The sequence below is a fragment of the Anguilla anguilla genome, chromosome 14 (genome assembly GCF_013347855.1).
Source record: "Anguilla anguilla isolate fAngAng1 chromosome 14, fAngAng1.pri, whole genome shotgun sequence".
In the NCBI taxonomy this organism is placed as follows: domain Eukaryota; kingdom Metazoa; phylum Chordata; class Actinopteri; order Anguilliformes; family Anguillidae; genus Anguilla; species Anguilla anguilla.
The window spans coordinates 25,908,962-25,923,530 of NC_049214.1; the positions used below are offsets into that span (position 1 = coordinate 25,908,962).

The following is a 14,569-nucleotide window of genomic DNA, read 5'->3' on the forward strand; positions in this document are numbered from 1 at the left end:
TATTCCATGTATTTGCTTGTTTATGTGTATTCTGACATTCACATCATGCCACTGTGAGTTTCCGGTCTGTAATGTTGCTTCAACGTTATGGCCATGTTATAAGAACGTTGCGCACCAGGTGCGCTGGCATCTGTCCTTCACGTTGGGATGCATTCAAGAAAGACGCTGTAACCCTACCCACGTCCTCATAGGCCTAACTACTGAGCAAACGCAGGACACACGGGCGCGTGCACACACACACACACACACACACACCACATAAACACTGACTACGCACACGCGCACACAGAACAGCACAACATTCTTGAGAAACACCAGCTGCCAACTGACAAGAGGGAGCCATTCTCCAGCCACCCAGCTTGTGAGTAAGTAACTAAGTAACATTTCTTGGTGCTTAGCTTGTAGTTTTTCCAATGTCATTTGCTCAGCATTCAGCTTCTGTGCTATTCCAGTCTAGAAATTTAACCCGGAAACTGTATCAATGATAAACTTTCTTTAACTTGCAGTGACATCACAAATAGAGGAACCGTATTAGGGAAAATAAGAATTTATAATCAAAAGATATGTTTGTTTGCATATTTAGTAGTTACCAAACAATGTCAATTTATTTTCCACTAAATTTGATGTAGACAAATTGTTTTGTTAATTTGTTTTGCTTACTTAAATTGTTAATTCAAATGCAATAGACGGCAATCTTCAAGAGTAAGTTTCAATATCAGAGCTTATTATTCTCTTGACACAGTGATTGTCCTGACACTTTAATTTTTCAATTACGAACACTGAAATAATTATTATGTTACTTTATTTGTGGGGGAAAATACAACTTAACACTGCTACAACACTGCTGATTATTTTTGAGGTTCATTTCCCCAAACCCCTTTCCCCGGTTAGGCTTTTGTGTTTTAACTAAAAATAAAATAATTATATGATATTGAAGCATTGATCCTTAAATATGTGCTGCCAAGTAATTACAAAATGCATGCATGGATCTGGAGATTAAATATGTTTTAATAATTGCACAGAATGATCAGAATTTCTCAATGTAGAAAACCACATCTGCATTTAAAGTGGTTTCCTGTCTTGTGAGTAATTTTAATTTATTTTGAACATTAGGCCACCCAAGAAAAGATAATAACAAAATGAGAGAATGAAGGGAAATAGGATTTAGAAAGGGAATGTCATGCTCTGTGTCCTCCCTCCTCCCTCTTATAGATTCATTTATTCTTCTTTGTTTGCCTCAAATTGTTGTTTGATTTGAAATACAAGAGGAAAAACAACCATTTTGCCAGGACTGTCCCAATACTTTTGCATTTACCTGAATGTAATATATGCACACTGTCTGATATGCAAGACTTTGTTGATTATATTAATCAAATGTATTATCAACAAAATAAAAGTCATATGCACAAATGCAAATTATTACAACATACAATCGTCTGAGCTATTCCTGCACTACATTTCCCATAATCCCTATCTCAGAGTTCCTATTCCATGATGCGTACCTCTGTCATTTAGGTGTTGTTCCTGTTGCCTGCTGGCCGCTGTGTCCACCCTGATTGGTCCCGTTTGAGAGCCTCCACTCCTCGGCACGCGTAGGGTCACGTGATGTCACTGGCAGGTCCCGCCCTCGCCCTGCTGGCCTTCCTCTGCGCCCCGGGCCTCAGCCTGGGGTGCTTCTGCGACCACTACCCCTGGAGCGCGTGGACCGCCTGCTCCAAAACCTGCAACTACGGCACGCAGAGCCGCCACAGGTATGCCGGCGCTAACCGCGCGCCACATCGCCATGGTGACGCCACGGGCGCATACCGAATCACTCATTTTACCGTATGCCCCCTACAAAACGGCCATCCTAATAATACATGCTTAACGAAATCATTCTCATATTACCACAAACCCCCTACCAAATGGCCATCATAATACCACATGCTTAACTAAATCACTCTCATATTACCACATACCCCTTACCAAATGTGCATCATAATACCACATGCTTAACGAAATCACTCTCATATTACCACAAACCCCCTACCAAATGGCCATCATAATACCACATGCTTAACTAAATCACTCTCATATCACCACATACCCCTTACCAAATGTGCATCATAATACCACATGCTTAACTAAATCACTCTCATATTACCACATACCCCTTACCAAATGGCCATCATAATACCACATGTTTAACTAAATCACTCTCATATTACCACATACCCCTTACCAAATGTGCATCATAATACCACATGCTTAACTAAATCACTCTCATATTACCACATACCCCTTACCAAATGTGCATCATAATACCACATGCTTAACTAAATCACTCTCATATTACCACATACCCCTTACCAAATGGCCATCACATATATGTCTATGTTCTAGGCATAAACGAAGGAGGCAACCTTCCACCAATCCAAGTGTTTTGGCCAGGCATGGTCTGAAATGTGCACCGGAAAACATTAACGGAGGCCAACTTTTCCACAGACCCGCATCAGTTCGCCACTATTTGGGGAAAATGATTGTATTAATTGTAACGGTCAAACAATCATAACCATTGCTTCTTCTGGCCATTTTTCTGTTTTTATTTGATAGCAGACTGCATACCGTTGGCCACGCTTGAAAAATTAAACTTTTACCAAATACTGTAGGCAAGCAAGCGAGTACATCTCTGTTCGATAACAGCGAATCCAAACATACGCGCTGAAGATCCTTCAACAAAGTCACGCCATGTATTTGGCAAGTCTGATATAACAGAATTGAAATCTTCTTCAAATAATTCTGTACATATTCTGTTTTTAGCCGATAATTTGGGTTAGCTCAATAGCTTTGTCCTTTTCTCTGGTGTGTTTCAGTCGAGACTTAGATTGCAGCAAACTCGGAACAGAGGGAAGAAATATCTGTTTCCATCGCATTATTCATGCTTTCCCGAATACAGTATTCGGATTCAGATACATCCCTACCACATAGCCCCTACCAAATGGCCATCACAATACCACATGCTTGACCAAATCACCCTCAAATGACCACGAACCCCCCGCCAAATGGTTATCATAAAATCACATGCTCGACCAAAGTACCCTCAAAATAACCACAGGCCTCACTAAATCATCTTCATATTGCCATGCAGTTCAGACCAGGGCCCGTGGCATAAACGGTCTATGCAGTTGTTTAGGGCCACAACCGCTAGGGGGGGCCACACGATCCAATGTTTATCTAAGGTAAATAACATTATTTTCGTAGTTACGTTATTCATCCCCTGTTGCGGAACTAGCGGTATAAATTTTCAACGGAATGGCAACCGAACATTTCATAACAATGTAATGTAAGAATGATTTTGGATTTCACCAAGCGATCCAACTCCCCCCCAAAACTCCCCCCCCCCACCCCGGACAGATTTGCTTAGGGCCAAAATCCTAGGGCCGGTCCTGGTTCACACGAGTAGCTCTTGCCTTTGCCGTTAAATCGCACAGTGACGTGAGTTCAGCGCGGCGCTCTCTGTATTAGGCCGGGTGAATGTCATGAGTGACCGCGGCTTCTGTGTGCAGGAGCATCACGTACGACGCGTATTACTGGAAGAACATGTGCGAGCAGCTCTGTGAGAAGCAGGAGAGCCGGGCCTGCAACGTGGAGGCGTGTCCTCTTCACTGTCAGCTGACCGAGTACGGACCCTGGTCCCAGTGCTCCCCCTGCGCCAAGAAACAGGTAAACACACACACACACACACACATGCACACGATTGTACGCAGGCACACATGCACACACGAGCACGCACGCACACACATACATGCACACGATTGTACACATGCACACAGACATACACGTACACACACAGACACAAATAAAATATAGATAATAAAAAATATAGATTAAAATATTGATAATATTGATAACATTCAGTCTGCCTCTCCATCCTTCCATCTTCCATTTTCTAAATCAAATTCTCATGACAATAAGTCTGCCTCTAAGTAAGTCTCTCTCTGTCTGTCTCTCTTTCTCAGTTTCGGACACGGTCATTGGTGAAGCCAGCCCAGTTTGGGGGCGTGGACTGCAGTGGAACGCTGATGGAGGAGCGGGCGTGTCACCCTAGCACTGAGTGCCAGATAGAGCGCGTGAACTGCAAGAACCGATTCCAGTGTGACAACGGTACACACACACACACACACACACACACACATTCACACACATACTCACCCACTCACACACACACGCATACTCACACACTCACACACACACACACACACACTCACACACATACTCACACACACACACACACACACACACACATTCACACACATACTCACCCACTCACACACACACGCATATTCACACACTCACACACTCACACACATACTCACCCACTCACACACACACGCATACTCACACACTCACACACACACACACACACATGCACACACATACTCACACACACACACACACACACACACACACACACACACACACACATGCACACACATACTCACACACTCACACACACACACACACACATGCACACACATACTCACACACACACACACACACACACACACACACACACACACACACACACACACATTCACACACATACTCTCACGCTCATCACATACCCACACACATACTCACACACGCACATGCACTCACTATACTCACATACTCTCACACATACTCTCGCACTCACACATACTCACACACACACACGCACACGCACACCGCTCCAGTGGGGTGAAATCGTCAGTCACGAGACTCCTCCCCTTTTCCAGGTCGCTGCATCGACCCCAAACTGAAGTGCAACTCGCAGAACGACTGCGGGGACAATTCCGACGAGAGAAACTGTGGTCGGATCAAGAAAGTCTGCGTGCGCACCTATGAGATCATCCCTGGCGCTGACCTCATGGCGAACGGGTGAGACGCGACGTCCGCGGCGGTCAGTCTGCGGTCGGGGACGATCAGCGGTCCCGAGCCGTCGGCAGAGCAGCAGGACCGGCGATCAGTGTCGCCGTACCTTGCTAACTGTACTGAGCTGGTCTTGTAACCTTAAGGTCAACAGGTTTGATTCCCGAGTAGGACGCTGCCGTTGCGCCCTTGCGCAAGGTACTTAACCTGCATTGCTCCAGTATATATCCAGCTGTATGAATGGATGCAATGTTAAAAACAAAAAACAACAAAAAAAAGTCTGCTAAATGCCGGTAATGTAATGTAATGAGAGTTCAGAGTGTATTACCTCCCCCCTGTAACGAATGCTTACGGAGTTTATTTTGAGCGGTTGGGTTCCACGCGCGTCCAGAGCGGTCGCGGGTCGCGGGCGAGTGATCAGAGCGTTGCGGTGACGCAGGTTCGACGCCGTCGCCGAGCAGATGCGGGCCGCCGTTCTCGACAGCTCCTTCCTGGGCGACGAGTGCGTCACGAACCGCAGCCGGGAGGACAGGAAGCCGTACCGTGTCCCGGCGAACATCGAAAGCGTCCAGCTCAAGGTACGAGGAACGAGTGGCTGTATTTGCATGCACGCACACACATACACACATACACACACTGATGCACACACACACGTGCACCTACACACACACGTGCACACACACACACACACACACACACACACACACACACGTGTGCACACGCACACACCTACACGCACACATACACAAACACACACATGCACACGCTCATCATACACACATAGACACATGCACACACACACACACACACACGTGTGCACACACACACACATAAACACACGTGCGTGCACACGCACACACCTACACGCGCACACGCTCATCATACACACATAGACACATGCACACACACACACACACACACACTCACACATGCACACACACACACACACGTGCACACACACACACACACACACACACACACGTGTGCACACGCACACACCTACACGCACACATACACAAACACACACATGCACACGCTCATCATACACACATAGACACATGCACACACACACACACACACACTCACACATGCACACAAACTTAACATTTGGTGACATGGCGAGGATCTCACTTTAATGCAATCAATAGCGTTGTGACCGTTTGGAAATGCCCACATTATCAGGCATGTTCTGGAATTCACTGCTTCAGGCGAAACTCCATCTAAACATCGTGTCACCTGCAGGTGGAGTTGCTGGAGGACTTCAAAGAGCAGGAGGGGGAAGTAGAGAGTGAGCCGGTGGAGCTGACATCAGGCACGACCGGTGCCCAGGGGCCCAGTACCTCCAGCTCCGGGTGGCAGATCTTCATCCCCATCCTCTTTTCCGTGAGCAACTATCACCAGTCCCGCAGCTCCAGCTCCTTCCGCTCCACAGTCAAGGCCTCGCAGAAGAAGGCAGGTCATCTGACCCTATTCACCGTCTGTCCCTATTCACCATCTGTCCCTATTCAGCAACTCAGATATTCACCATCTGTCCCTATTCACCATCTGTCTCTATTCAGCATCTGACCCTATTCAGCATCTGACCCTATTCACCATCTGACCATATTCACTATCTGTCCCTATTCACCATCTGTCCCTATTCAGCATCTGACCCTATCCACCATCTGTCCCTATTCACCATCTGTCCCTATTCAGCAACTCAGATATTCACCATCTGTCCCTATTCAGCATCTGACCCTATTCACCATCTGTCCCTATTCACCATCTGTCCCTATTCACCATCTGACCCTATTCAGCATCTCAGATATTCACCATCTGACCCTATTCACCATCTGTCCCTATTCAGCATCTGACCCTATTCACCACCTGTCCCTATTCAGCATCTCAGATATTCACCATCTGTCCCTATTCAGCATCTCAGATATTCACCATCTGTCCCTATTCAGCATCTGACCCTATTCACCATCTGTCCCTATTCAGCATCTCAGATATTCACCATCTGTCCCTATTCACCGTCTGACCCTATTCACCGTCTGTCCCTATTCACCATCTGTCCCTATTCAGCATCTGACCCTATTCAGCATCTCAGATATTCACTATCTGTCCCTATTCACCATCTGTCCGTATTCACCATCTGACCCTATTCACCATCTCAGCTATTCACCATCTGTCCCTATTCACCATCTCAACTATTTACCATCTGTCCCTATTCACCATCTGTCCCTATTCACTGTCTCAGCTATTCGCCATTTCAGCTGCTCACCATCTCACATCATTAACTTCCCGCCACCTAATAAATACTTGTACTCTGAGCAAACGAGTGAATTTCATGATTTCTTTCTGAATTTGACGATCACATTTTCTTCAGATGGTAGGATGAAAAACACAGGACCAATTTAGGATAATTTAGGAAACATTGCATAGTGCTGCTTTGGAGTAGAGCTTGTTTAATTTGTATGAGCTAAGGTAGCCAATATTGTTTGTTGTAACTTGGCCTCATTTTGATATCAATACTTTTAATGACAAGCCTAAATTTAGCAAGTTTTAATTAAAGTCTTATAGACGGTGCTTTGTATTCGTGAGTAACGTGCATTTTTACACGTTGAAAATGTGTTTTTTTTATTAAATACACAAAGACTGTTGAACAAGAGAGAACTGAAAATGTCATAAAGAACAAAGCTCATGATTAGGTACAAAGCTCATGATTAGGAAAAGGTAGCATTACATTTATAGGGTTGTCTTCTGAATCACTGGATGATAGTGACGCACCACAGTTTTTCTCCATCAAAACTTTCAGACTCATTGCCTCTAATAACTTGACCTATATCCACCTATCTCACTGTTCTCTCTTTGCTCCCCACAGGATTCCAAATTCTTCCGCGTCCACCAGGTAGCGGCCGTGTCGACGTTCAGGACGAAGCAGTCGAACCTCTACATGTCTCTTCCCTTCCTGGGCTTTCTGAACGATCTGCCCCTGGATTACAGCTATGCCATGTACAGGCAGGTCTTCCAGGTGTTTGGGACGCACTACTTTGGATCAGGCACGCTAGGGGGGGTCTACGACCTCCTCTACCAGTATGACCGAGAGGAACTGAAGAATTCAGGTACGACAGCTCGACGTCTGCTTTTTCATTCATCAGATTTGCTCTTCATGTTTCTACAAAACATGTGGGGTGACATAGAGGTAAGAGCGGTTGTCTGGCAGTCGGAGGGTTGCCGGTTCAATCCCCCGCCCTGGGCGTGTCGAAGTGTCCCTGAGCAAGACACCTAACCCCTAATTTCTCCCAACGAGCTGATTGGTACCTTGCATGGCAGCCTTTCACCGTTGGTGTGTGAATGGGTGAATGAGAGGCATCAATTGTAAAGCGCTTTGGATAAAAGCGCTATATAAATGCCGTCCATTTACAAAAGCTCTAATTGGCACTTTGCAAAAGGCAGATTCACTCAGGTAAGGTTGTAGTTCAGAAATGAAAGTGAAAAGAAGTTTATGTGCTGCGGTGGTGTGTGTGCCGAGTTCCCCCCTCTCTCTCTGCCTTCCAGGTGTGACGGATGAGGTGGCCAACAACTGCATCCGGTCAGGAAGCTCGTTTTCCATCCTGTTCTTTTCTTCATCAAGACGGGTCAATACGTGCAGTAAAAATACAATGTCTGAAAAATATGAAGGTATGTGTGAATATTTTTTTTACCGTTTTTGTAGAATTACCTTTTACTTTGCACTGGCGAGGTTTCAAAGTCAAGAACATTGACCGCTACCCAACACTAACCTTTGACCCTCAGGACCAGAGTCCAGAGCTCTGATGACTATTCCACACTGACCTTTGACCCTCAGGACCAGAGTCCAGAGCTCTGATGACTATTCCACACTGACCTTTGACCCTCAGGACCAGAGTCCAGAGCTCTGATGACTATTCCACACTGACCTTTGACCCTCAGGACCAGAGCCCAGAGATCTGACTGTGACTCCACATGCTGTGTTTGCTGTCTGTTAGGATAGAGTTCAGAGTTCAGAGCTTCTGCTCGTCTCCTCAGGGTCCTTCGTGAAGGCGTCAGAGAAGTCCATCTCCATGGTGAAGGGGGGGAGGGCCGAATATGCAGCTGCCTTAGCCTGGGAAAGACAGGGAGCCCTCCCTGACAGCACCACCTATAAAGACTGGTTGGAGTCAACCAAAGACAACCCTGCCATAGTAGAGTATGAGGTAACCAATCCCATTGTTGTAGAGTAAGAGATAGCCAATGCCATCATTGTCGAGAATGACATAGCCAATGGGGACCATTCTAGAGAATGACATAAGCAGCATCATCCTTGGGTTGATTATCTCCAACACCGTAAAATACAAAATAAACAATCCCTTTTGAAGTGTGTGAGGTAAAGACTACATAAGTTCAACAAATTTTTGTTTCAGTAATTTTTTTGAATGTAATAGTTCTTTTGAGTTGAGAACCTTCCTGTGAGTGGATCAAAGGGACTTTGTTTGAGTCGAAATTACGTTGAGTTTGCACTGAAATGATGTTACTGTATCTCCGCCTTGATACGATGCCGCCTCGAAGCTGAGACAATGTTTTCTGTGCATGGGTCAGCTGTTGCCCATCCTGAACCTGGTGAGAGGGTTTCCCTGCGCGGTCACTAAAAGGAGGCACCTGGAGAGGGCGCTGTTGGAGTACATGGAAGAGGTGGACTCCTGCAAGTGCGCCCCCTGTCCCAACAACGCCCGGCCCGTTCTGTCCAGGACCGAGTGTCTGTGTGTCTGTCAGACTGGCACCTACGGGTCCAACTGTGAGAAACGCGCTCCAGACTACACTTCTGGTAAACCTGCTCCTCTCCCTGTATGTACAGTGATCGCTTTCTTTCTTTCTCTCAAACTCACACACGCACATACATACAACTCCTATTGTGTCAACATATTTCAGCTCTGGATTCAGTGTGACTCCTGGTGTGTTTACATACGTCTGCTCTGGATTCAGTGTGACTCCTGGTGTGTTCACATACGTCTGCTCTGGATTCAGTGTGACTCTTGATGCGTTTACATAGGCCTACATCTGCTCCTGATTCAGTGTGACTCCTGCCACATCTATTTTCCTCTTTCAGACGCAGTAGACGGACGCTGGAGCTGCTGGGGACCTTGGAGTGAATGCGACTCCTCCATGAGGAGGCACCGGGTTCGAGAGTGCAACAACCCCGCCCCTCTCCGTGGCGGGAAGCCGTGTCAAGGAAGCAACAGGCAGGAGGAGGGGTGCTATGTGTCCATCTTCCAAAAGTGCGTCTTTTTCAGCAGTGATGACGTTGTAGTAAGATTGCACAAGGCTGTGGTGATGTTTTTACAATGTTTATTTAACTACGTACAGTCAAACCACAATTTTACAGCTGCAATGAAAATTGTTCCAGCTCACAATATAGCTTTTACCGCAGGAAGACTTTCTGTGTGTTAGTGTGTGTGTGTGGTGTGAGTTCATGTATGTGTGTGTGTCTGTGTGCGTGTGTTAGTGTGTGTGTGTGGTGTGAGTTCATGTATGTGCGTGTGTCTGTGTGCGTGTGCATGTGTACATGTGTATGTGTGTGTATAAATGCGTGTTACTCTGCCATCTCTCTGCAGGCAGGATGTGTGTATCAGTGATGATGAGATGGAGAAAGAGGTTGATCAGGAGGAGCTGGAGCCTAGCTCACCTGGATGCCGCAAACCCAGGCCGCCAGCGAACAGCTACCTGAGGGTGAGGAAGGCAGAGGGCCTCAGCTTGCTACTGCACCTGAAGGGCGGAGGGCCATGTTAGCCATAATCCTCCCACTGGGCCTCATTTTCTAAAATTAAGTCTCATGAGGATAATGCTCTCTCTCTTGCCTTTTCCACTCCACTCTCTCTCTCTCTCTCTCTTGTCTGGCCCCCTCTTTCCCCCTCCCTCCTTCCCCTGCAGCTGGATAAGAAGCGCTATGATTTTGGGGAGCAGGAGGAGGTGCTGTGTTTCACCCAGTACAGGATGGAGGGATACCAGTACCTCCGCTGCCTGCCGGAGGGGAAGTGGAGCGAGCTGCAGGCAGTGTGCATCAGTAAGGGGGGGGGGGGGGGGCAGAGGGGGCCAGACATGTTGGGCTGCACATTCACACGATTAACGTTTTGGGCTTTCGGAGCCCAGTTAGCACTTGGAGCTTCTGGTGTAAATGGAACCAGCTTCAGATTTATCCATTTTAGCTTCTTCTCTCTAAATTTGACCGTTGTACAAAATTATGGGTAAATATTTTGTCATTTTAAAATTGAACTACTTTGACAAAATGGAGAAATCATACAAAATGGAACCAGCTTCAGAACTATCCATTTTAGCTTCTTCTCCTTAAATCTTACCTTAAATCAGTTTTAAAGTGCCCATAATTGCACAGAATTCTGGGTAAATATTTTGTCTTTTAAAAAATTAAGTAAATCCTGCAAAGCACCAGGCCCTCTGTGGCCTGAACACTGGGCTGGCGTGTGCAGAAGATCCGCTTCCAGCAACTCCAGAGCTAATCTGCCCGTTTCAATGATTCGTTTGATTTGCACTGCATACGTCTCAGGGTTGAACAAAAAACAAAAACGTTAATAAATAAATCATCCACGCTGGTTATGAAATAAATGCAGCTCGCGCTGACGCCGCGCTTTCCGTCGCGCAGAGAAAGTCTGCGCGAAGCCGTCCCTCCCCGATGACATCACGGCGCAGCCGCAGAAGGAGGAGTACGGGATCGGGGACACGGTGGCGCTGAGCTGCGCGGTCCCCGGCACGGTGCTGTCGGGACGCCGCTACTACACCTGCGGGGCGGGCCTCACCTGGGACCCGCCCCTGCCCGCGGACATACGCTGTGAGAACGGTAGGAGGCGCCTATTTCAGCTCCGCCCACAGCGGCCTAGCCGCCACTCTTGAACACTGCGGGGTTAGCAGACTGGTAAAGGGTCGTGTCACTTCCTCGGCAAAGGTTTATAATTCACGTTTCAGATTAATTCTGATCATAACTGCGACACTCGGATGTCCTCAGATTGTCCACAGCTTCCCGTTGCATTATGATTCTCATTTTATGATTGGTTAATCAAAGCAGTATTTTGTCTCGGCTTGAGTGACATCACCGTGGGCATTGTTCTCTGAGTGGCCTGTAGGGCTGTGCTTGCTTCGTCACGGTGTGCGCTGTGGATTTACAGCCGCGGTGCGATTGATAACAGCGCTCCCGCTTTGTCACACAGAGCGTCCGTTCGTCCCCGACAGCAGCTGCAAGAGGGGAGAGAAGAAAGACGGCTCCCAGTGTGTGTGTATCCCACAGGAGGAGTGCAGGTGAGGGACAGAAACGCACACACACACGCACACACACGCATGCACGCACATACAACGCACATACACACACACACACACACACACACACACACCACACGTGCAAACACCCACACAATACACATATGCACACACTCTTATGTTTGCACCATTTAGCTTGTTTTGTCGGTGTGTACTATTTTTGTGACCCTTTCCCCTTGATAGCTGAGCATTGCTAATGTTTCCCGTGGCTGAGGATGTTACTGTGCGTGAAACGTGCTTTGCTGGGAAATGTAGTCCATACAGAGCGGACCTCTGCGTACTGGACGCAGCGACTGGCAGAGCTGTGATGAAGTCGGCCTGTGCCTTCCACGCTGGCCAGTGCCGTGGAGACCCGCTCTTCTTCCTGAGCACTGAGGCCTGTGATGGGGTTCAGGACCAGCTGGAGTGGGCCCGCTTCCGAGCGAGTGTGGCCAACCGCAGTGTGGACCAGAACCCCTGTGGGCCTGACACCTGCTATGAATGGGAGACCTGCCCTGGTATTATTATTATTATTATTATTATTATTAGTTGTAGTAGTAGTAGTAGTTTCAGTAGTTTCAGTAGTAGTAGTAGTAGTAGCAGTAGTAGTTATTGTAGGAGTAGTAACAGTGCTAGTAGTAGAAGTAGTAGTAGTAATATGTGGAGGAAGGAGGAGGGGGAGGCTCGGTCAAAGTCAGCACACTATAGCTTCATTAATTTCAGGATGTATAAAGAGCCCTACTCTGTTATCAGTGAGTTTTGTTAGTCATGTTCAAATTCACAGAATCTTTCATCTCAGTCTATATACATGGTAAATGGTAAATGGACTGTATTTATATAGCACTTCTATCCAAAGCACTTTACAATTGATTCCTCGCATTCACCAGAGCAATTAGGGGTTAGGTGTCTTGCTCAGGGATACTTCGACACGCCCAGGGCGGGGGATCGAACCGGCAACCCTCCGACTGCCAGACAAACGCTCTTACCTCCTGAGCTATGTTGCCCCTATACACTATTGTATCCTTTCTTACACGAATCAATAACCTGTCCTCCTGTGCTTCTGTCCCTCAGACTCAAAGCACTGCGAGTGCAAGCTGCCGCGCGACTGTCCCAAGGACGGACAGCACACCTTCTGTCTGGAGGTCCTGAAGACCAGGAGCAGGAAGACCATGAACCTCTGCTTCATGGCCGCCATGAAATGCGCCAGGATTGAGTTTGACATCGTCCACGAAGGGTCTTGTTAGACGTCTGCCTTGGGTTGGGTTTGGCATTGACAGAAGCCCGTCCCTAGCACACATCTGGATTAGCTTTTACCATTCGAAAGACTGTGGATAACAATACAATACAATACAACTTTATTTGTCCACACGGAGAGGAAAATTGCCTTTGGCTCACATGGCATGACATAGTAGACAACAATACACAAAGTATAAAATAAACACATAAGGACACATAAGAAACACATAAGAGCATAAAAGATACAAATAAAAGATTAAGAACCTTTTAAAATTAAGAACAGGATAAGAGCAGCAGATCGTTACAGTGCATTATATAGAATTTAACATGGTGATTGCATGGTGATTAACTAATAAACCCACATTGTGTATTAAATAAATTTGAATAACATATCAGAAATTGTAAAAATGGTTGTAAAGTGAATGATTTTTTTTGTGCCAATAAATACCCTTAAATTTGATATCACACATTTGGAGTAGATACTATTTTATTATTCCACAGCCACCTAAATGACATTTTCACAGACCAATTCTCACATAGAAGTGCATTTGTTTTACACAGAATATATTGACTAAAGTCTCAACGTCTTTTCAAACTCGAAACAACAATAGAAATCATTTTCCTATCCATCAATGTTTCGAAATCTGTTATGCACTTTAATATGAAAGCATCAATGATTTTCGTTTTAGCTGGCAATTGATTTTTGTGTGATTACCGGTGAACACCGCAAAAGTAGCATACTGTGATAAAAACATGTTTGTTAGAATTCCACCAAATAACTTTTAATATACTGAACAGGACCTGTGTACAGAAAAACGAGGGCCCTGATCAATATCATTATTCCTTACATTTATATAGTGCCTTTTCTCAAAACTCAAAGCACTTCACAGTAATGAGGATAGGGAAGCCGACCTCAGCCACCACCGATGTGTAGCACCCACCTGGGTGGTGCAGGGCAGCCATTTTGTTCCAGAACGCTCACCACACATCAGCTGAGGTGGACAGGGTGAGAATGATTTTTTTTTTTTGGGCAATTAAAGTGGCGGATGATCAGGTGACGGATTGTGAAAGCCAGGTCGGGAATTTGGCCAGGACACCCAGGAACCCCTTACTGCAGGGGTGCACAACAAAGGGCCAATATGTTTCAGGATTTTGTGCCAAC

At 46.4% G+C, this 14,569-nt stretch overlaps 1 protein-coding gene across 2 annotated transcripts; it reads left to right on the plus strand.

Moving 5' to 3' along the window:
* The first annotated feature begins 238 nt into the window (after positions 1-238).
* On the plus strand, positions 239-13,870 carry c6 (complement component 6). 2 transcript variants are annotated; one of them, XM_035390017.1, is made up of 18 exons: positions 239-365; positions 1,516-1,751; positions 3,546-3,702; positions 3,999-4,143; positions 4,758-4,899; positions 5,330-5,468; positions 6,133-6,342; positions 7,754-7,994; positions 8,431-8,553; positions 8,920-9,086; positions 9,469-9,694; positions 9,977-10,145; positions 10,482-10,596; positions 10,798-10,930; positions 11,525-11,719; positions 12,087-12,174; positions 12,448-12,689; positions 13,243-13,870. In XM_035390017.1, the coding sequence occupies exons 2-18, from the start codon at positions 1,606-1,608 to the stop codon at positions 13,413-13,415; spliced, it is 2,811 nt and encodes a 936-aa protein (XP_035245908.1). In that variant the 5' UTR covers positions 239-365; positions 1,516-1,605; the 3' UTR covers positions 13,416-13,870. The 2 variants fall into 2 exon arrangements, with proteins under 2 accessions (XP_035245908.1, XP_035245909.1); XM_035390018.1 differs by having other exon boundaries at positions 273-361.
* Positions 13,871-14,569: the final 699 nt, after the last annotated feature.